General features: G+C 43.3%; 1 protein-coding gene across 1 annotated transcript in view; it reads left to right on the plus strand.

Annotated features, from left to right (window-relative positions):
* The window catches only part of NRK (Nik related kinase), a 128,717-nt gene that overhangs the window by 66,159 nt on the left and 41,735 nt on the right, over nt 1–20,823 (plus strand). The window contains exons 14-16 of the mRNA XM_054996027.1: nt 5,096–5,260; nt 9,730–9,876; nt 20,045–20,170. Coding sequence (XP_054852002.1) covers nt 5,096–5,260; nt 9,730–9,876; nt 20,045–20,170 — 438 coding nt within the window. The remainder of the gene's footprint in view (nt 1–5,095; nt 5,261–9,729; nt 9,877–20,044; nt 20,171–20,823) is intronic.

Consider the following 20,823-nt stretch of genomic DNA (forward strand, 5'->3'; position numbering starts at 1 on the left):
CTCTGTCTCCCTCTGCCTCCTGAGGCTCTGGGCTTTTGCCCCTTGCCCCTGGCACTGGCAGGTTCTGGGTCCATTTGCCTGTGGGAGGGGTTGACCTGCTGTACCCCAGCTGCCCCCTCTGCCTGCCAGTCAGACTGGTTGACCTGCTGTCAGCTGGCTGACCAGTTGACCTGCTGTCTGCTGGCTGCCCCCTCTGTTTGCCCGTCAGCCTGGCTGACCCGCTGTTCCCTCCTACCAAGTCTGGGGGCTGGGACCCAGACCCCGGACACCGAGCTCAATATGAGGATCCCCTAGAAGAAACCAGAGCCCGAACAGAATTGCAGGCTATCAGGCAAGGCAGCATGTCGGCTAGAGACTATGCCGCAAAATTCCGACAACTCGCTGCCAAATGCCCAAGGTGTGAGGAATCCACCAAGATTATCATGTTTAAACAGGGTTTAAACCCTAGATTACTGGACAGAGCTTTAATGCAAGATAATCCTCCTACGCTGTTGGGGTGGATACAATTGACCTGTGAAGTAGAAAACCGTCTGATGGAAGTTCGTTTGGTGGAGCAGCACCAACAACCTCCGGGCCAGAGACGCTCCTCCACTCCTGCTCGAGGGAGCCGGGGGGCTGGCTACGCTATCCGTGGAGCGAGAGATGCTAGATGGCAACAAGGATTGTGTTTGCAGTGTGGACAAAGTGGTCATTTTGCAGCGCAATGTCCTTATCGGCCTGTGCAAAGACCTCTGCTCCAACTCAGACGCCCAGCCCCCGCTGCCTACCCGGCGCCACCACGCCCTACCCCAGCCCCCAGAATGGCAAGAGGTAGGGGAGCGCCGAGAAGAAATCCCCCTGAGAGAGGGCTAGAACTGGAAGAAGTTATGGAATATGATCCAACGGCGATGGCGGGAGGGGAGAATCCAGAAAGCCCCTCCTCGGGAAACGAAATGGATCTGTCGTGAAAGGACCCAAACGGCAGATCAAACCTCAGTCAGTTCCGGTTCCGAACCGACCGTATGGGTCCATACTCTTCATACCAGTGACTTTAGTGAATGCTGACAGAAAGATGCACATCCGGGTACAAGCCCTCATTGATTCGGGCTGCTCTAGAGACATTATTGCACCAGCCTTGGTACACGGACTAGTACTCCCTGTCAAAGACTTAGACATACCGGTCATTTTCGAGCAAATGGATGGCACTAACATGAATCCAGTGACTACCGAAACCATGCCAATCATCACAGGCATGGGACAACATTGGGAAAAAAGATCTTTCGTTATTAGTGCCACAGCAAAGTACCCCTTGATTCTGGGGAGCCGGTGGTTATGCGATCATAACCCCTACATCAACTGGGCAGAGGGAAGCATCACATTTACCCATGAGTCATGCAAAAGTCATCGGTGGGATCAAAATTGGGGAAAAGATCCGACCACAACCGAACCGGCTCTCCTCTCCCAGGAAGAAATCAACCTAATACCCAAACAATACAGGGCGTACACCCAAGCCTTCACAGAAGAAGAAGCCAACTCGTTACCTCCTCACAGGAGGACAGACTGTGCTGTGGAAATTTTACCTGGCGCCTCGCTGCCCAAAGGCCGCCTATACCCTATGAGTCCCAACGAAAGAGAGGAGCTCCGCAAATTCATCAACCTCAACCTTCAAAGAGGATTTATTCGGCCAGCTAACAGTCCCCATGCAGCGCCAGTACTTTTTGTAAAAAAGAAAGATGGGGGCTTGAGATTATGCACGGACTTTCGAGGTCTTAATGCGGTCTCTTCCAGCAATGCCTACCCTATTCCGCTCATAAGAGATCTACTCAACGTCGTGGCTCAAGGTAAGATCTTTACGAAATTAGATTTGAAAGATGCTTACTTTCACGTTCGTATTCGAGAGGGGGATGAATGGAAAACAGCCTTCAACACATCGCTCGGCCAATATGAATACTTAGTTATGCCTTTTGGCCTGGCCGGAGCCCTCTCAGTTTTCATGTCCATGATTAATGAGGTTCTGCATGAATTCCTCTATAAAGGTGTGGTAGTGTATCTGGATGATGTGTTAATTTATTCAGAAACTGAAGAGGAACACGTAGAACTGGTAAAGAGAGTCTTAACCACCCTCATGAATAACCAGTTACCTATTAAACTCTCCAAATGTGAATTTCACAAAACGGAACTCACTTACTTGGGCTATTGTATTTCTAAGGAGGGTTTGAAAATGGATCCAAGTAAAATACAAGCAGTACTAAATTGGCAAACCCCCACAACCCGCAAAGAATTACAATCCTTCTTGGGCTTTGCCAACTTCTATAGAGAGTTCATTGCAAATTTCGCCCAAATCACACTCCCCCTAACTGAACTGTTGAAAACCAAAGATAAGGGGGACCAAGCCAAAAAACCAAGTGCAAAACTGGCTTGGACGGCGGAATGCCAAACGGCGTTCGAGCACCTTAAAACGCAGTTTGTATCAGAACCCGTTCTACAACACCCCGACGACAGTCGCCCGTTCATAGTACAGGTCGATGCCAGCGACACGGCAATTGGGGGTGTACTGCTACAGCGGGGGGCGGATGAAAAGCTCAAACCCTGCGCCTTCCTTTCCAGGAAATTTTCAGAATCGGAAAGGAATTGGAATGTATGGGAGAAAGAAGCCTTTGCTGTAAAAGCAGCTCTCACTACATGGAGACATTGGTTAGAAGGAGCCCGCCATCCCTTCGAAGTCTGGACGGATCATAAAAATTTAGAAGCCCTGCGCAGCCCTCGCAGGCTAAACGCCAAACAACTGAGATGGGCGGAGTTTTTCTCTAAATTTGATTTCACATTGAACTTCCTCCCTGGGAAAACCAACTTCTTGGCGGACGCTCTATCACGCATGCCCCAACACAAAAGCAAAAGGGAGGAGACAATAGACACAGTCTTCTCACCTACGCAATTAGGGGGCGTGGTGACAACACGCAGCCGCACCACCCGCTTTCCCCAACCCGATCAGGGATGGAGAGAAAAATTAAAAGCTGAAGTGGAAAAGGAGGGGGAAGATGTGCCCAAAGACAAATTGCACAATCCGATCAGGGGGAATGGCTCTGGGGAGATCGCTTCTATGTACCCAAAAGCTTAAGGAAAGAAGTGTTACAACGCTGTCACGATGCCCCCACAGCGGGTCATTATGGGTACTTAAAAACACTTCATTTGGTACAACGCCAATTTTGGTGGCCGGGCATGCGCAAGGACATTTCACAATATGTAGCGTCTTGCCCCATCTGTCTCAGCGCCAAATCCCGAAAAGGAAAACCTCCGGGACTCCTGCAACCCCTAGAAACGCCAAGTCGACCGTGGGAAATAATTTCCATGGATTTTATCACAGACTTGCCCCCCTCCAAGGGACACAATTGTATCTTAGTTGTAGTCGATTTATTCTCCAAGCAAGCCCATTTTATACCCTGTACTACAATTCCTTCGGCTAGAAAGCTAGCCGACATCTTTATGAAAAACATTGTAAAAATACATTCTTTTCCATCCAAGGTGATCTCGGATCGCGGCGGACAGTTCGTTGCCAACTTCTGGCGGGAGCTTTTACAACTACTGGGTATTGAACAAGGTCTGAGTTCAAGCCATCACCCAGAAACAGACGGACAGTCGGAAAAAACAAATCAGATATTAGAACAATTTCTGCGCTGTTATATTAATTTCCAACAAGATAATTGGTTTGATTTGCTCCCCTTGGCAGAATTCTCGTATAATAACAGCGTGCACGCCTCTACGGGAGAAACTCCCTTCAAAATCGTCTATGGCTTCCACTTCAAGCCCTTCCCATTTGAGGCGCTTTCTCCCCCTACTACAGCCTCCAACGACGTCACCGAATGGTGGGGGGAAGCAGCCCAACAGTGGACGCAGATTAAGAAACATCTCATCAAAGCCAAACAGGATTACAAAAAATACGCTGACCGCCACCGCGCGGCAGAATGGGAATTACAGCCGGGTGATCTAGTCTACCTTTCCACAAAAAATTTGAAAACAACCCAAACCAGCCGCAAGCTAGCGTTGAAATTTTTAGGTCTGTTTCCTGTTCGCAAAGTAATCAACAAAGTGACTGTTGCTCTAAATCTGCTAAAGAATCTTCGTTATGTACATGATACCTTCCATGTAAGTTTGTTGAAAAAAGTCCCTCCTGCTAATCAATGGCACACCCGTGCGCCTCCAATCCCCACTCTGATCGATGATCAAACCCACTATGAAGTTCAACAAATCCTGGACTCTAAATTACACAGAAATCAGTTATTTTATCTCATTAGGTGGAAAGACTTTGACTCTGGGTTTGATGAATGGGTGAACTCTGTACATGTTCATGCCCCTAGATTAGTTAAGGCGTTCCACTCTCGCTACCCACAGAAACCCAGAGGGGGAGCATCTTAGAGGGGGCAGAATGTCAGGTTCAGACTGCTTTCTTGTATGCCTATGCTTAACCGACTCCATTTTAATCTTTTCAGTGTGTAAGTGCTCTCTTCCAGGTGCCAAGGTTCCCAGGCAGCTATCTTACAGAAAAGGATTGTTTTGGCTACCGACGTTCCACCAAGAACCGGCCTTGGGAGCTTCTCGCTCTTCTAACTTCAAAGGGGTTGTTTTGAGAACTGTGGGGGGAGGTTGGGCCTGCTGTGATCTGTTACTCTGTACCTCATGCTTTGCCTGTCATTGGTAACAATGCACATGTACCATCCTGGACCTTGTGTTCAGGCTAGTGGACTATAATGAACTAATTCTTCAGTAAAAGCCTTTTGGAAACAATGGACTGTTGTCTAATTGCAGAAGGTAGCCTGGAGTAAGAGAGTTATCTAGCCACAAGTCTGACATTATTCACCCGATGTGAATGATTCTTTTCCCCTTCCCAGAAATATATTGGGCACATAGTGTGAGCTGTGCATTGTTTTCCTGGGTACTCACACCCCGGAGGCCTGATTCAACCCCTTAACTAGTTACTACTCATCATGCATCCAGGCCACAGATCTATTCATCCTTCAATGGAAGAGATGGCTAAGGAGTCCCAGCAGCGGTTCTGTTGGATTTCTTTATTTCTTGGCTATTCTTTCTTCACAATCTGTTCTCTCTGTTTCCCCATTAGAAAGCCATTGAAGAACCACATCATGGCAAGAAGCTTCATCGAACTCTTCCCAAAGATCAAACTCAATTACTTTCTCTCCAACATGATCACAAACAGAAGAATAAGGATCTTCCCAAGATCTTGAGCCCACCTGCATGTCTTCCATCAAACAGTGCAAGCCAAGAGGTATGGTCTAGCTCACTGAGAATGAATGTGCTGTTGTCTCAATCATAAGTCACCAAACATAAGTCACCCAGTATGCCTATGAAACTTAAATCCAGACATCATAAAATATTTGCTTACAGTTTTGAGATTGCATATTTATTTACTCTGCCACTAAACTAGCCAGCATCTGCTTCTGCTCTGAGCCTTTAGAGAGTTGGTTTATTATTTAGGTTGTACAGGCATGTAATTAGTTTCAGGTAGGTAGCCATGTTGGTCTGTAATAGAACAGTAGGATTTTGAGTCCAGTGGCACCTTAGAGACTATCAAGATTTATAAGATAGAAGCTTTTGACAGTCAAAACTCCCTTCTTGGTATCTGAAGAAGGAAGCTTTGGCTCTCGAAAGCTCACACCCTGAAAAGCTTGCCTGTCTCTAAGGTGCCACCGGACTGAAATCCAGGTATGTAATTGGCATTTTATGTTTGTTTTTTAAAGTGAGATTTTCAAGGAAAGAAAACATTGGCCAAATAGAGAAAGGGGGGGAAACAGTGTTTTTTTGGTTTGTTCAGCTGTTGTTTACCCACTTCTTCCCATGGGGATGCCAAGCAGCTTACAATGTTGTTCTCGGGTCCTCCAATTTATCCTCACAACAACCCTGTGAGGCAGGTTAGGCTGTAAGAGACTAACTGGTTGAAGTTCACCCAATGAGCTTCAGTGTCAGTGGGGATTTGAACCTGGGGGCTTCCCAAATCCCTAATCTAATGTCCGGAGTGCCTTAGGATAAAAATGTGCTAAATAGATAAATAAATAAATCCCTACCTTCCCTGTCTTAGGCATACTGTATTGCATTGCATAAATAGATTATTGATTGTAAATGAGTTGATTATTTGTTTAAGAAGTCAGTGTTTGGATTTGGGGAGACTATTGTTTTACAAGCAAACAACTGATACTTAAAAAAAACCAAAACACAGCTCCAGAGAGTGACATGGTGCAAAGAGCAAAGCCTTGAGGCTATCAGGACTCCTCTGAGAAGGTGGGGGAGGCCGGGTGAAAGTTTCAAACAGATGCATCCCATTCGCTTTGACTGTCGTTCTCATTGGGCTTCCTTTTAAGCATATTGACATACCTCCAGTTCATGCACTGTGGGAGAATTGTAGGTTCTGATCTCCATTAGTGGTGGTGTGTTACTCTTGATGATAAATGGAGAAGACTGGAGTATGTGCTCCTGTAGGCAGCCAAAGAAATAACAGAGGGATGTTTTTCATGGATAACAGTATTTTGGATAATAGGATAATGGAATGGCAGTTTAGTTGCAGGTGGAAAATGATTTGCCACAGCTAAGTTTGCTTCAATAAACCGTCTGAATAAAAATACTTCTGCATGCTCAATGCACCTCCATATTCTCTACTGGTTAAAGGGACCCATTAATGGCCTTGGGCCCTTCAAAATCCTCTTTGTGTAGAAACATCCCTGAAAATGTAAACAAAAATGACTGTTAAGTTTGTCCTATTTTCTAGACTTTAGAAGGAAAACACAAATTTCATTGCTTCAGCTTACTCTCCTTATACCCCTCCTTTTTTTCATGGTGCTCAAGAGAGAAAAAATCATAGCAAAATGTCAGCTCCAATATTCATTTGTGTCTCTGGCATGTATTCCATAAATGACCTCTTTGTACTGATGTAAAAGGCATTGTAGAATTTAGTCCATGCCATTACTGTTAAATTTTAATCTAAATGTACTGTTGTGGATTTCTGACATTAGCAGTTGTAGGCAGTGAGTCTCAGTTGGAAATAAAAGGCATTAAAGGGAGGCAAATTGGGGCTGGCGTACATCTGGAATTTCCTTTGCTGCAAGGACTGATTGTATCTTGCATGTTTCTGACACCCTACTACCGCTGTTTATAGTTCTGCAGCTTTAGATGCCTCGTTTCTTTAATCCCATTGGCGTCATGTTCGGAGAGTTGTTTTTTTTAAATAAGGGGGTTATGCAGGATTCATGGGGACATGAGCATTGAACCATTTCCCTCCTGTGAAATAATAATTAGTTCTTATTGAGACTGTTGTCATTTCGGTTGCTCTCCTGGTGTTACATTAACAAGGAAGCTGTTGCCATCTCTGCTGAGAAGAGTGTGGCAGCTTGCATGCTGGGAGAAAAGAACACAATGCAGTTCTGCGTTCTGAAGGAACTTATTAATTGGTTATTTTTACGCACCTGCATTAGATGGGTTTAAAAAGTCTAATGGAACTGCTCGCCACCAAAAGAGGAAAGCTGCAAAACATATATGCAGGCCAAAGTTTGTTTAAATAAATTAAATAAACACTGAGGTGGTAGCCTTACCTTATGAAAGCTCCCCTTTAGCCTAACAAAGACTGGAACTAAACATTATTTAGTAAATACAAGATTGTCAGCTCCGTGCTTCTTCCTCAGCACGAATGGAAGGTCTAATGGCATTTGCCAAGGATAATTCAGTGGTAGGTGGTAAATAAGAGGTGCTGAATCACCCCCCTCCCTCCACACACACACAATGCTTTTCCCTTGCAACACCTTCTCCCTGGCCCTTTCACCCCCTGCCCTCTGTTTTTTTACAACCTGTACTCTGAGATGAGAAAGAAGTCTGGTATGAGGCAGGGGGACAGGGTAGAGGAAATGGTAAGCTGAGGATAAGTAGCAGGAAGGTAAAGGGTTAAGCATCCCACCCAGACCACCACTTCCCCCCTTTCTGGCGTAGAGGTTATCATAAAACCAATGCCTGCCAGTTTGGGAGTAAGCAGGGGAAGTGTAACTCTCCACAGGATTTTTGTTTGTTTGTTTGTTTCATGTATACTCCTCCTTTCTCCCCCGTGGGGTGACCCAAAGCACCCTACATTATTGTCCTCTCCTCTGTTATATCCTCACAACAACCCTGTGAGGTATGTTAGGCCAAGAGTGTGCGACTCCTCCAAAGTTACCCAGCAAGCTTCTATGGAAAATACAGATCCTAGTCTCTAATCACTGCACCACACTTATCAAGGCCCAACCATTGTGAGGGGTAGGGGGGCAAAGTTGGCTTTCTCCTCAAAAATGTCACGAAGGGTGGTATCATATTTTTGTTTATGTGGGAAAAGGTAAAACGGCCAATGAGGTGCTTGCTGGTACTACTTCAGCTCTAGTCATTGAGAATCAAGCATACTCTCACACACATAGCTCCATCCTGGTTCTGTTTGTTTATTATTATTATTTTTTAAATGTGCATGCTGCATGTCTAGAGACCTGACTGAGGCTGCTCACAAAGTAAAAAGAATACCACAATAGAATCTTAAACACAGTGATTGTAAGGATGATCAAGAAGACCAGCCATAAAACAAACAAAGAGCTTGACAGAGGCAGAACAATAGCCTAAAACAATATTCAGCAGCCCTCAGGCTAGAAGCAGGCCATAGCATCATTACTTAAAAAGATGGAACCTTTCAGTTAAAAGGCCAAGTAAAGAGAAATTGGTTGGCCTGATGACTAAAATAATAATAATAACTAATAACTGCACTTACATTCTGCTCTTCTAGACAGATTAGTGCCTCACCCAGAGCAGTGAACAAATAAATGTTATTATCCCCACAATACAGCTGGGGATCTGGGACTGAGAGGAGTGGCTTATCCAAGACCACCTACTGAGCTCATGGTAGTAGTGGGATTATGATCCAGCAGAGTGCTGATTCGCAGCCAAACCACTTAACCACTGTGCTACAGCAGTAAAGTAGGTGCCTTGTGAGCATCAAAGGGAAGGGCATTCCAAAGGTAAGACACCACCACTAAAAAGCTCTGCCTCTGGTTGCCATCTTCCTCACAGAGGTACAGAGATAGAAAGAACTGGGCTTGGGGAAAAGAGCTTAATTGCTATGATGGACAGTGCGGGAGAAAGTAGTTCTTCCCATGTCATGGCCCCATGTTTACAGGAGAACCTACACTAGGGTGTGAGGGACTGTAGAGAACTAGTATACATACACGCACTTGTATGCATAGATACAGGTCCATACAGCCCAATTCCTTTCAATGATTAAAAAGTTAAAAGCAAGCAGACTTTGTTTAAGAGCTCCCCCTGTATTTTCAAATCCATTCTCCTTTCTAGCAGAAATGTATGTTGTTTGCCAGAATCGTTCGCATTTGAAACTTGATGAGGGTTTTTTTTTTAATTATTCAGCTTGAGAACACAGACAAAGAACATCCAAATACTCTTGCAAGTCAAACTGTGTCCCAAATTCCCAGCTGGTAGGGGAGTTTCATTGTGATGCTTTTGGCAACAAGTGTCAACACTTGAACATTAATAATAGTGCATGCATCCAATATGCAAGATGGATTGGAAACCAGGAAGGTAAACCTGCAGAAAAAGATGCAGGAAGTCTTGCTGGGTACGATATGACTCTGGAGTCAAATAAACATTTGTCACATTGCAAAAGAGAGAGCTGCATTCTCTGTACCAAATCTTGCTATGCATCTGTCTCCATTGGTTTGTTTCCAGACCAAGAGCAAGAAGAGTGAAAGCATCCAAACAGATCTCAACTGGGCAGCCGTTCTGGGACATGAAGCCCCCTCTCATGGTAGACTGGGATCTGGCAGTAGCTCCAGTCCATGCACACCAGCTTTACAAAGATCCGGACTAGCTCAGGTAGGAAATACATGTTCTATAAGTGCCTTGGTTCTGGCCGCCGTGTTTCCTTGCACATGCATAATGCTGAGGAGGAGGCAGAAACTGGAGAACAGTAGTTGTTACCATTTTTAAAAATGTATGTTTTCACATAAGGAAAGATTGCATGATATTTGCAGAAGAAAGCAGTGATAATTCATTAAGCAGCGTGACGCAGGAGTCTATGAAACCTAGGTGAAAAGTTGCACGTTGTTGCTTACTGACTAATCTGGAGTTGATATCTTTGCATTTAGCTATGCTGGTGGGCCAGAGATGCACAGCTGGGATAACTGCTTCCGTACCTCCCTGATTGTCAAATCACCATCTCTAACCAGGAACCTGCAATTTGGGTTCTTCTTAGGGCCAGACTAGACATTACAATGTCTACAGGTCCAGCTCATGGATGCTGATGCTGTTTTAGAGTTGGCCATTTAAAAATACCATGCAGAATGGTATGATCAGATTCCCCTCTTCCCACACCTTTTCAGGCCCCAAAACAGCCTCCCACAGACTTGTGGACACCATAATACCTAGTTTGGCCTTTGAATGTCTCTTTTGACTTGTCCAGAAACTGCACCTGATCCATCCTTTTCCAATCATTTAAATCACTGTGCTTCCTTCTCTTACCGTGTTTCTTCTCTGCTGCTTTTCTCCTTTTTCTCCACCAACTGCTTTCCTTGTACTGCCTTTTAGACCTCTCTTACCTACTTGCTTCTCATGTTGCCTCACCACCCACAACAGTCTTCCTCCTCTACTTCATCAATCCCAGCTAGCTATTCAAACATCAATATTCCTTTTTTCAGTATGGAATGTTAAGGGTTCCCATGCACGTGCTGTGGAATACAGAGCAGGTGATGCTGGGATGCCAGTACCTCACCAGGAGCGGTAGAGACGGGTGCAGGTTAGAGCAAAGGGAAGGGTCAGGCAAAGGTTCTGCAGCATAGTTGGAGATGGTTGGTGAGGCTGACGAGGAATAAGGTTTTACATCAATAATAATAACAGCACTTGACATTTGTGTAGTGTTTAAAGGGCTGCACAAGTATTATCACAGCAATCCTTGCCAGTGTTCTTATTGCTATATGGCAAATGTGGGACTGAGGCTGGGAAGTTGCGGCTTCCCAAAGGCTGCGTAGTTTGTGGCTGACATTTAAACTTCATATATACCCTTACTTTTTGAGGACTCAAAGTGATTTAACAACGATGTTCTTGCTTCCTCCACTCTATCATCACAACAACACCCTGTGAGGTAGGTTAGAATGAAAAGGTGACTGGCCAGAGGTCACCCAGTGAGCTTCCATGGCAAAGTGAGCATTCAAACCTGGGTCTCCCAGATTCTACCTCTGACCATTACAATTCCCAATGATTTTTCACTCTGTGTTTTGGGGATTTTTGGTAACATACCTGATTTTCTTCAGTGTGAAGATCATTAATGGCCGGTGTGTTTCTCTCAAAGAGAGCTTGTAGCCCACTAACAGTTTTCCACAGTGATGGAAGGGCACTGGCTGGGGCCTTGGGCCCTCATGCACAGGAGTTCCTCCACCGTTTTCCTATAACAGAATGTTTTTTTGAAAACCTGTTCTCTATACAGAGATATCTCGGGGTATTCCATACACTTGGAGATGGATCAATTTCCTCCCTTTTTTCCTTTCAAACTCAAACCTACAAATTAGGTGGCAAAGGAACCAAAATGCATTGGATTTTTTAAATTATTGGCTTGTTATGAAATTATGCCCCAGGTTTCAAACATACTTTTAAATATTTAATATTTTGAATAGTGCAATCCAGCCTTATTTATCTTCTGCTCTTTCTGTCATGAGAGTCCTTTCCAAAGATAAATTTATGCCCTCCTAAAATTTCATCCAGCTTCTTTGCTCATCAGATCAGTGCAAAACTTCTCACTTCTTTTCCCAGTTATGGCCAAGAACACAAACACAACAGAGACGGGAAGGGTTGGACTGACCTGTGTCAGTCAAGCATTTGTCAATATTGCCATTTCCTGCGGGATGAGAAGCTGAAATGCTTCACAGGCCTAGCAGGATCTGCTTTGATGACTGTTATTTGTGGTGACATTAATGCTTGACTGGATTGATTCTAGAATATTATTCTTGCAAGTTTCAGAAAAAGTCTTGGATTCACTATGGGCAATCTTATTTCCATTGGAAATATTTTACTGTGTATGATTCATATGATACTAGAAATGCACCTGATATTTTGTGAAGCAAAGAAGACACAAGCCCTGTTCAGGCAACCCAAATGGGACTGTCAATGTATGGAGGAGGAGGAGTCAGGATTGCACTCTCCAGCACCAAAATCACCACATTGATTTATCTATACATTGTCTGCATGCTCTGTGTGTAGGCCTGTGTAGAAAATCTAGAGGGAGGTTGATGAAACTGGTCACAGTTCTTCACACTTTGGCTGTTCCTGTTTCAGTCAACTGAGCAGAGCTAAATTCCCTTTCCTGAGTCACTGGAAATCTTTCTAAAGGACAATAAGCATCTCCTGATATACTCTTGCTTGATGTAGTCAGTCTCCTTGCAGTTTCTTCCTTCACCAGAGATGAGCGATTGAATCCCTGCTTAATGTTCCTCAGACCCAGACCCACTGTGGACCGACAGCATGTTAAAGCTGGTTGAAAGGAGCAGTTTTAACCATGTCTACTGAACTACTGTGGCTGTTATGAAAAGAAATAAAGCATTCATGTCAAAGAGCAGGAGTTGATGCTCAAGAACTTAGAAAACTGGCAAAGCAAATTCAGTGAGAGCGACTTTACGTTCTTCACTCTGAAGGGGAGATAGAATCTTCTGAAACATCCCTCACTAGAGTCATTTTGGTTCCTTGCTGTGGTGGGAGATGGGGGCAAATGCTACACATGAACCAGGGCTCCCCAGCAGAAAAATTGTGAGCTATTCCCAAATTTTTTCTCCACTAAAAACCAACTGGGGACATTTGTGTTTCCTCTCACACATCCTCAGCTGACAGACATTATTTCTTTTGTTGTTATTCATACCTATAGTATATCAGTTCTCAAACTAGGATTCCTGAGGGTTTGTGATGGGACTCTGGAGGTTCTGCAAATCTTCACTGTGTTTTTTCTCAGCCCTCCTCTTTTAGAGCTTTTGACAAAAGATTTAAATAAATGGGAACAAATCTAAAAATCATCATACTTTGTACTGAGTGTCCTCCTGAGGTGTTCAAATTGCCTTACATACGATATGTTACTGTAATAATTACAATCACCCTGTAAAGTTGGTCCATTTCGTTATCTCCATATTTGGGGTGGAGCTGAGCCAGAGAAGAGTGACTTGCCTAAGGCCTGCTTAAAAGGCTCATAGAGAGCCAGCGTAGAATACTGTCAGGAATGCTGGACTTTTACCATGGCGATCTGAATTCCGATTCCTGCTCAGTGAATTAATTGGATAACTTTGGGAGAGTCTCCAGGCTAATCTACTTCACAGGGTTGTTGGGAGGATAAACGAGGGGAGAGGAAACCCCATGTACACTGTTCACAGCCCCTGGAAGGGTTGTATAGATTAAAGTCAAACCATGGACTTTTTGATTGCTTAGCCGTTAGCTACACCAGCAACTCAGGATCTTCTTTTTTTGCTGGATTCTCTCTCTCTCTCTCTCTCTCTCTCTCTCTCTCTCTCTCTCTGTGTGTGTGTGTTATAGATACCATTTGCCATCTCTGACTGCCACCTTTTATTTGTAGTGTTGTTCATGTTCTGCTTAAGTGGGAGGACTGCTGTAATTTAGCTGGAAGAACTGTCATGCTTTTGGGTTGGCCTGTTCTGACAGGTGTCTAGTTCAGCCTGTGGGGGCAGAGGGGGGGATGCATGAGATTTACTGTGCTCTGTTCTGTCATGAGGGAAAGAGTGTCCTTGTAGCTTTATTCAAGTCCAATTCTTTACTTAAAGAGGAGGTAAACCTTAAGGATAATGTATGACTGCTGCTGAAAACAGCAGCCCTGTCTCCTCCATCCTCTCCTGTCATCACACTGATTTTTTCTCCTCCTTTGCAAGTGGAGGTAAGTGAAGTAGAATACATGGAGCACCACATCACATGTTTTGTGTTACTAAATATTACTGGGGAGGATTATGGGGACACAAGGCTTCTAGTTTTGATGGCAGCCATGTGTCTCCTATAATGTTTAGTTTTTCCTTCACTATGAATTTTTTCTGCACTTTTCAACCGTCTTTGTGCATTTAAGTAGTTTCCATTCAATGTCACCTAGCCTTTAGAATACAAGCCGCTTAAGCTTCCCTGTTTTTTGGTTCCAGCCTGAAAGCATGCCCCATAAAAGGAAGCAGAAAGATGCTTCTAGTGGTCTAATGAGCAGCTTGTGTTTTGGAGTTCTTTGGCTTTTTCTGCTTGATATCTCTGAACAGCTGGTTTGATTTTTTCCTATCCTCTTTGCCCTGTCCTTTTGATTAGTACTTATCTTAGTTCTGTGACTCACCTTGATTTGGTCCTATCTGCCTATTAGGCTGCTTCTCTGGACTGAGGGTTCTGTGGTAATAAACTCATCTCTATTGACAAGATCCAGTTATGTTGCCCACCTCCCTACTTGCCCTCAGCTGTAGTAAACTACAGCTTGCAGGGCTACAGTTAAACTAGTGTCTTATCCTCATGAGGAGTTGTTATCTTCCATTTGTCTTTGCTGATAGTGGCAAGTTTAGCACAGGTTGCAAATGAGCATGCCAGTTTGGTGCAGTGGTTAAGAGTGGCAGGACTCTAATCTGGAGAACTGGGTTTGATTCCCCACTCCTTTGCTTGAAGCCGGCTGGGTGACCTCGGGTCAGTCACAGCTTCTAGGAGCTCTCTCAGCCCCACCCACCTCACAGGGTGATTGTCATGAGGATAATAATAACACACTTTTTAAACCACTCTGAGTAGGCATTAAGTTATCCTGAAATCGAATGTCATTATTATTATTTGTTGAGGCAATGGACAGGTGGTAGACAGTGAGGAATTAGAAAAGAGTAAGAGTCTAGTAGCACCTATAAGACTAACAAAATTTGTGATAGGGTATGAGCTTTCATGAGCCACAGCTCACTCCTTCAGTGAGGAATTAGGAATGGTACCAGATTTTGCTGTCCTGCTGTTTCAATTTGAAACTCCCCATTTAGTTTTTGCTTCTTCTTTGAGTCTTAATTTTCTTATCATTTTCTGTTTCCAAGTGTCAAAATTTCCCACTAAATTTCATCCATGTTTGTTATTTTTGCAACAGTTGCATATGAACACAGTATGATATATAAAATGGCAGAAAATAAACAAACGAATTTGGGGACACCAGCAGCAAAAACAAGCAAAATGAAAAGGCTCCCAATGACGGCATGCGAGAACGAATAGAATTGAAAAAAAGTTATATCCGTGCATCCATATTGATGACTAGACTTTAGTTCCCTTTTCACTAGACAATGGAGGAAACACCAAGCATTTTGACCCAGCTAGTCAGAATCTCACAATAACCAGTTTCAGTTCCCCTTAACCAAGTCGATCCAGAATAAGTTTTGTGACTAGAGAAAAATCTGTTGCATATGCTTTCTGGGCTGTTCTTAGATGCTGCTGAACAAATTCATTCAGATCTCCAAGGTAGGTTATTAGAAGTGTTAACTTTCAAACACGTGTACTTAGTTCTGCTGATTTCAGGCATTCCACCAGAATAGTTTAAGGTTCAGATTATGTTTTAAGAGCTTTGCTGACTCAGGTGCTGTAAAAATGATAGGCAGGTGGCATGATGATAACAGGCTTGATAACACCTATCCTCTGATACCAAGGCTAGCTGATTTTGAAAACAGCTTGATGCTACAAACCAGCCTGCAAAATAAATACTATAATTAGTTGCAATCATATTTGACAAAAAGAGGGAAACAGGCTTTAAGTACCATATTATTAGATGCAGTACCTGCTGAAAAAGTGATTTCCTGTAGGAGCATAGCGTAAAATATTCACCAAGAACTGAGATAAAGGAGCTGAACAACTTACTGGATGAAAAAGACAGGCACAGAAGCATTCAGAAATGGATTCCCCCCCTCTTAACATTGAAATAAGTGGAGGGAAAATGGGATTCACTGTTTCTTTCAATAAGGGTTAAGCTTCTTCTTCAAGGATTCATAGTTCCCATGAATACATTTTGAATTCAAAGGGACCTCCTTCTGCTTAAGTATACTTAGGATTGCCACCTTTGAGTCAGTTGCTCTTTTTCCCCCTTTAAAAAAATCAGTTTAGTTAGATATTCTTATTGGGGCAGGAAAGAGACTGACCCTGTAGAATGAAATTGAAATGCCTTAAGTATGCGCAGGACTGTGGTCTAAGCAAATTGCTTCTGTGGTAAAAATCTCAAAAAGGCTTTTTGAAGTAAAACTGTTTATCCTTGCAAAATCTGCTAGGGTGTCCTTAAGAGTTACCAGGGATAAAGGGGTCTATTTTATTTTATTTTTGCATTTGAAAGAGAGAGCTTGAAGCTCAGCAGTTATCGGCGAGTTATGACCCTAAATCAGTTCTGACTCAGAGGAATGAAATGTCTGCTAATGAATAAAGAATACCCCTTTTGAGAGCTCCATTCTCTCTCAGCATGTGAGATCTGACAGAATAGCAGAACAAGATGGTATAGCTGCAGGCATTCCTCTCATTTTTCTGACAGGGCCGTGTCGGGATATAGGGTCCGTATAAACTTTACAAACCAGGTTCACACTATCCATGGCAAGGCACTGCTTAGAGAGGGTTGGTTTGGTGAGAAATGTAGCTTTCAGTTTTGACATGAGTGGACTGCTCACTTCCTCTTGGACTACCCTTAGTTTTCCTACTCTACTGCTGTAGCTAAGTGTTACCATACATGTTGGAGCTCTGAACAGGAAATCTGGGCACATGGACTGGGTTGTAGCCTAGAAAACTACCATGGATGGTGTTTGTTCAAGCCTTCAAGCGTATAAGAAAATACAACAATAGTCCCTGCGATTTGAAGGTAGTATGAAGTCTCTTGATTGGCTAACACTGATATTAATACTAACATATTGGTTGGCTACATTGGACATGAATCCTAGGAGCCTGACCTTCTCTGCCTCTGCCTGGTCAACAGGGACGGTCTGGGACCAGGGAATTAAAGGGACTCCCTTCAATGAGGGCATCTAATGGGTCCATTCCCATTTGTTTCTTAAGGAATGTTGACTGACATTTATTCAGCAGATATTTTCAACATCTTCTGTTTTGGAGCCTAGTTACATTGCCCAGTCACCTTTATTAATTTGTGGATTTTGAAGGTTGCTATTTTTACTTAGCCAGAAGCTCAGCATGAGGAAGATTTTGAAAGGTCCACCTTGAGGCTGTGTGTGTTTTAAAGGGCTTCTCTGTGGAATATGTGGAAGAATTATTTGAGTTTTTTGCTTACTCTTGGGGTTATACAGATGCATACTTCATATTATTTTTAAGTCCAGAGCTTCCCAAAAATGTAAAATGCCAAGGCCCTCAAACCAGGAATACTGGCAACCAAACCCAGACTTGTTCTCTGGGCCACTGTTGCTGCCTAGGCAGAAGGCAGAGCTGTTGTTTTGCCTTCTGTTGCAACTTCAGTAGCTGACCTGATGGTGGTACTGTAGCTTCTGGTCTGCACTGTGGAACTGAAGTATCCTAGTGACAGAGAGAATGAGCTCTGATTTGAGAGGATGCTGGTTCAAATCACCTCTTTGACAAACTGCTGGTTCTCAGCCCTCCAAGTCTGTGATATAGGAATGACAATCGTGATAATTCTGGCCTACTCTGCAGAGCTGTTGAAAGGATTGCCATGTTAATATACATAAAGCATTTTGAACACCGAAACTGCTGACCAAATGATTATTCTTTCAGCTAGCTGTTCTCATTTGATACTAGGAAGCCAATAGAGCCTTCTGCAGTCTGAGTCATAAGTTGCATGAGGGAAGACCAACTCACAGGAACGCCAAGCTGCCCGTGGATTGCCCATGCTTGCTATGTGCTTGTTTCACCTCTAGGCTGTCAGTCCCAACAACAGAAACCCTGTCACCTCAGACAAATTTTTGTAGAGTGATATATTAAATAAGTAAATAAATCCTGTAGCTTTGATCTGTGACAGTGATGGCTGAATGTTTTGCCAAAAGATTAGTCTTTACTTTTCCTAGCTGTGCAAGTAAGGAAATTTCAGGACATGCACTTTACATCTCTTATCTATACAAGTTTTCAAATTATAGAAACCTTAATGTTGAAAGGCTGCCCATCCCTGTATTAGCCAGTACAGAAATACGGTGAGGGAGGATAAGTTGTGCGTACAAATAACATGATGGCACCAGAAATGGAAGAGGGAGAGAGAGAGAGAGAGAGAGAGAGAGAGACACACACACACACACACACACACACAGAGAAATATGGTGCCACCTTTCTTGTTGCCTTTAAAACTCACTTCAAAAGAGGCCCAGTATAGTACAGTGTTTAGAGTGTCTAGAAGAAAAGATGGCTAAGGGGAGACATGGTGGAAGTTTATAAAATTATGCACGAAGTGGAGAAAGTAGATAGAAGGAGCTTCCCCTGCCCCCCCCCCATAACACTAGAACTCAGGGGCAGCCCATGAAGTTGTTGGGAAATAGGTTCAGGAAGAACAAAAGGAAATAGTTCATCAGCCCATGAGTAATTAAACTGGAATTCACTGCCAGTGGAGGTAGTGGTGGCCATAAGCATCAATAGCTTTAAAAGGGTGCTAGCTTCATGGAGGAGAGGCCCATCAATGGCTACTAGCCACTGTGACTAAAGGGAGCAAACCTCAGAACATGCAAACTTTGGAATGCCTGTGTTGACAGGCAGCAGCAGGGCAGGGACTCGGCCTCTATGCCCTGTTGGCCACTGTGTGAAGCAGTATGCTGGACTAAATGGACCACTGGTCTGATTCAGTAGGCTCTACCTGAGTGTCCAGCTAGGATCTGGGAGACCCAGGTTCAAGACCCTCTGCCATGGAAGCCTACTGGGTGACCTTAGGCCAATCATGAATTCTGAGGTTAACCTGCCTCACAGGGTTGTTGTGAGGATAAAAAAGGAGAGGAAGAGAATGATGTGAGGTACTTTGGGTTCCCCTTGGGGAGAAAGGTGAGATATAAATGAGGTAAATACAATAAAACATGTCTTTTGGTTAAAGGCTTAGTTCTCATTCAAGCTGAAGCAAAGCCAAAGTAGATACCGTGCATTTGTTCACATTCCTCCATTCCTTTCTTGTCCCTTGCTCTGTGTCTCCCCCACTGTCCAAACATAAATTGGAAGCTCTTGAGGACACAGACTAGACCTTCTTGTGCCTCCACATTATTCTGTGAATTGCCATGCATGTTGATAATCAGTAATAATTAAGGTTGTATTGTCCAGTTGATTTGTTGTTAGATTTGTCAACGGAAAATAGTTTTGATCAGCTGAAAAGGTGCCCCCATATATCAGGCAGCAGGTGCTTTAAAGCTTTTAAACTTATTTTTATACAAATTCTTATAGAAGCTGTAGACAACAAGTGTGACCTTAGAAGAGGTACTCCCTCTCGTGTGCGGGTGGAGGGGGGATGCTAATTCTATAGTGTTGATTCCTGTGGCACGTGTGCGTAGCACCAAACATCAAAGGAGATACTTTTCTTTCTTTAGAACAGGAATCTCCAACAGGTTGATTGTGAACTACCGGTAGCTCACTAGCTGCTGTAGGGTAGCTTTGCGTCCCCTAGAACGTCCAGGAAAAGATCATGAAAAGATCTGCTTTAGGCTCTTTTTTAAAAAGCTTTTATTTCATACAGTTTTTCTCTGTGCTGCTTAGCTGTCATTTCTGATATTCTTCCTACTCCATATTCTGTTTCTGGGATGGAACAAAGTTTGCTGGGAGAGGGAGGGATGTTTTTCATTACTGAGAGAAGTAGCTCTCATTTTACTATTTATGTATTTTTATTTATGTTATTTATAGTTCACTTTTCTCAACAAGACTCAAAGCGGGTTACGCAGTGCAAGTCATTAAAGAAAAGGATGGTGACTCCTGCTTTAGAACTGTTATTTCTTTAGAATTTTGTCAATAAATAATCAGTTTATAATTGAGTTCTATCAGCTGATTAATCGTCCAAGATTTCTTTAATTGGGTGAAAGCTCTAATAATACTATTTTTGATGTGATTTATTTACTTACAGAGTGAAAACCTGCGGGCCAGTCGAGATATGTGCAGTTCACTGTCGGATGTGGCCACAATACCTCTCAGCTCTAGTCAGGATGATGTGTTCTGGAATGTTTGTCAGACTGAAGAGCAACCTCCGAAGGTACCGGAATATTCTCTTCATGGATACATAATTGGAAAATTCTTGCTGGGGGTTTGTAATGATTTAAACCTGGGCTATGCAAAGACGATATATTTAAAACTCTTGAAATTCTGTTTCCAAGTAAGCCTGCAGTTCAGGAAAATGATGAAACCTTGAGAAAATGTGCATGGATTTCCATAGTTTGAATAATGTGTTATCTGTATGCTAACCATGAAGGCGCATGATGCCCTGAAGTCCCATTCATTGGCAGCTGAAAGTCCCTATGAGAATTTACACACATTTTCCAGGCAATTTTTGCTGTCATTAGGACTAGATACTTAATTTATTAAAAGAACTGAAAGCCAAATGTTTCAGAATTCTGAGTTCCCTTTGTCTGTTACTAGACTTGAGTTTGTGTGGCCTGACTGCAGGCTGTACAGAGAGCAGATATAAATTCCCATGAGTTGAAGGTTTTATACTTGCTGGTGATGCAGTTGTAATTCAAAGCTATAGAATTTATTTGGTTTCTTCTTTTTTTTTTTAGAAAAATTTTTATTGGGTTAGAATATTATTATTTTTACATTACATTCAATTTTCCCCAAATTTTTCATTTCTAACCCCCTCCCTTTCCCCCCCTTTTGTTGACTTCCAACAGCTTTCCCCCCCTCTGTCCC

This window comes from Eublepharis macularius, chromosome 13, assembly GCF_028583425.1.
Source record: "Eublepharis macularius isolate TG4126 chromosome 13, MPM_Emac_v1.0, whole genome shotgun sequence".
Classification (NCBI taxonomy): Eukaryota; Metazoa; Chordata; class Lepidosauria; order Squamata; family Eublepharidae; genus Eublepharis; species Eublepharis macularius.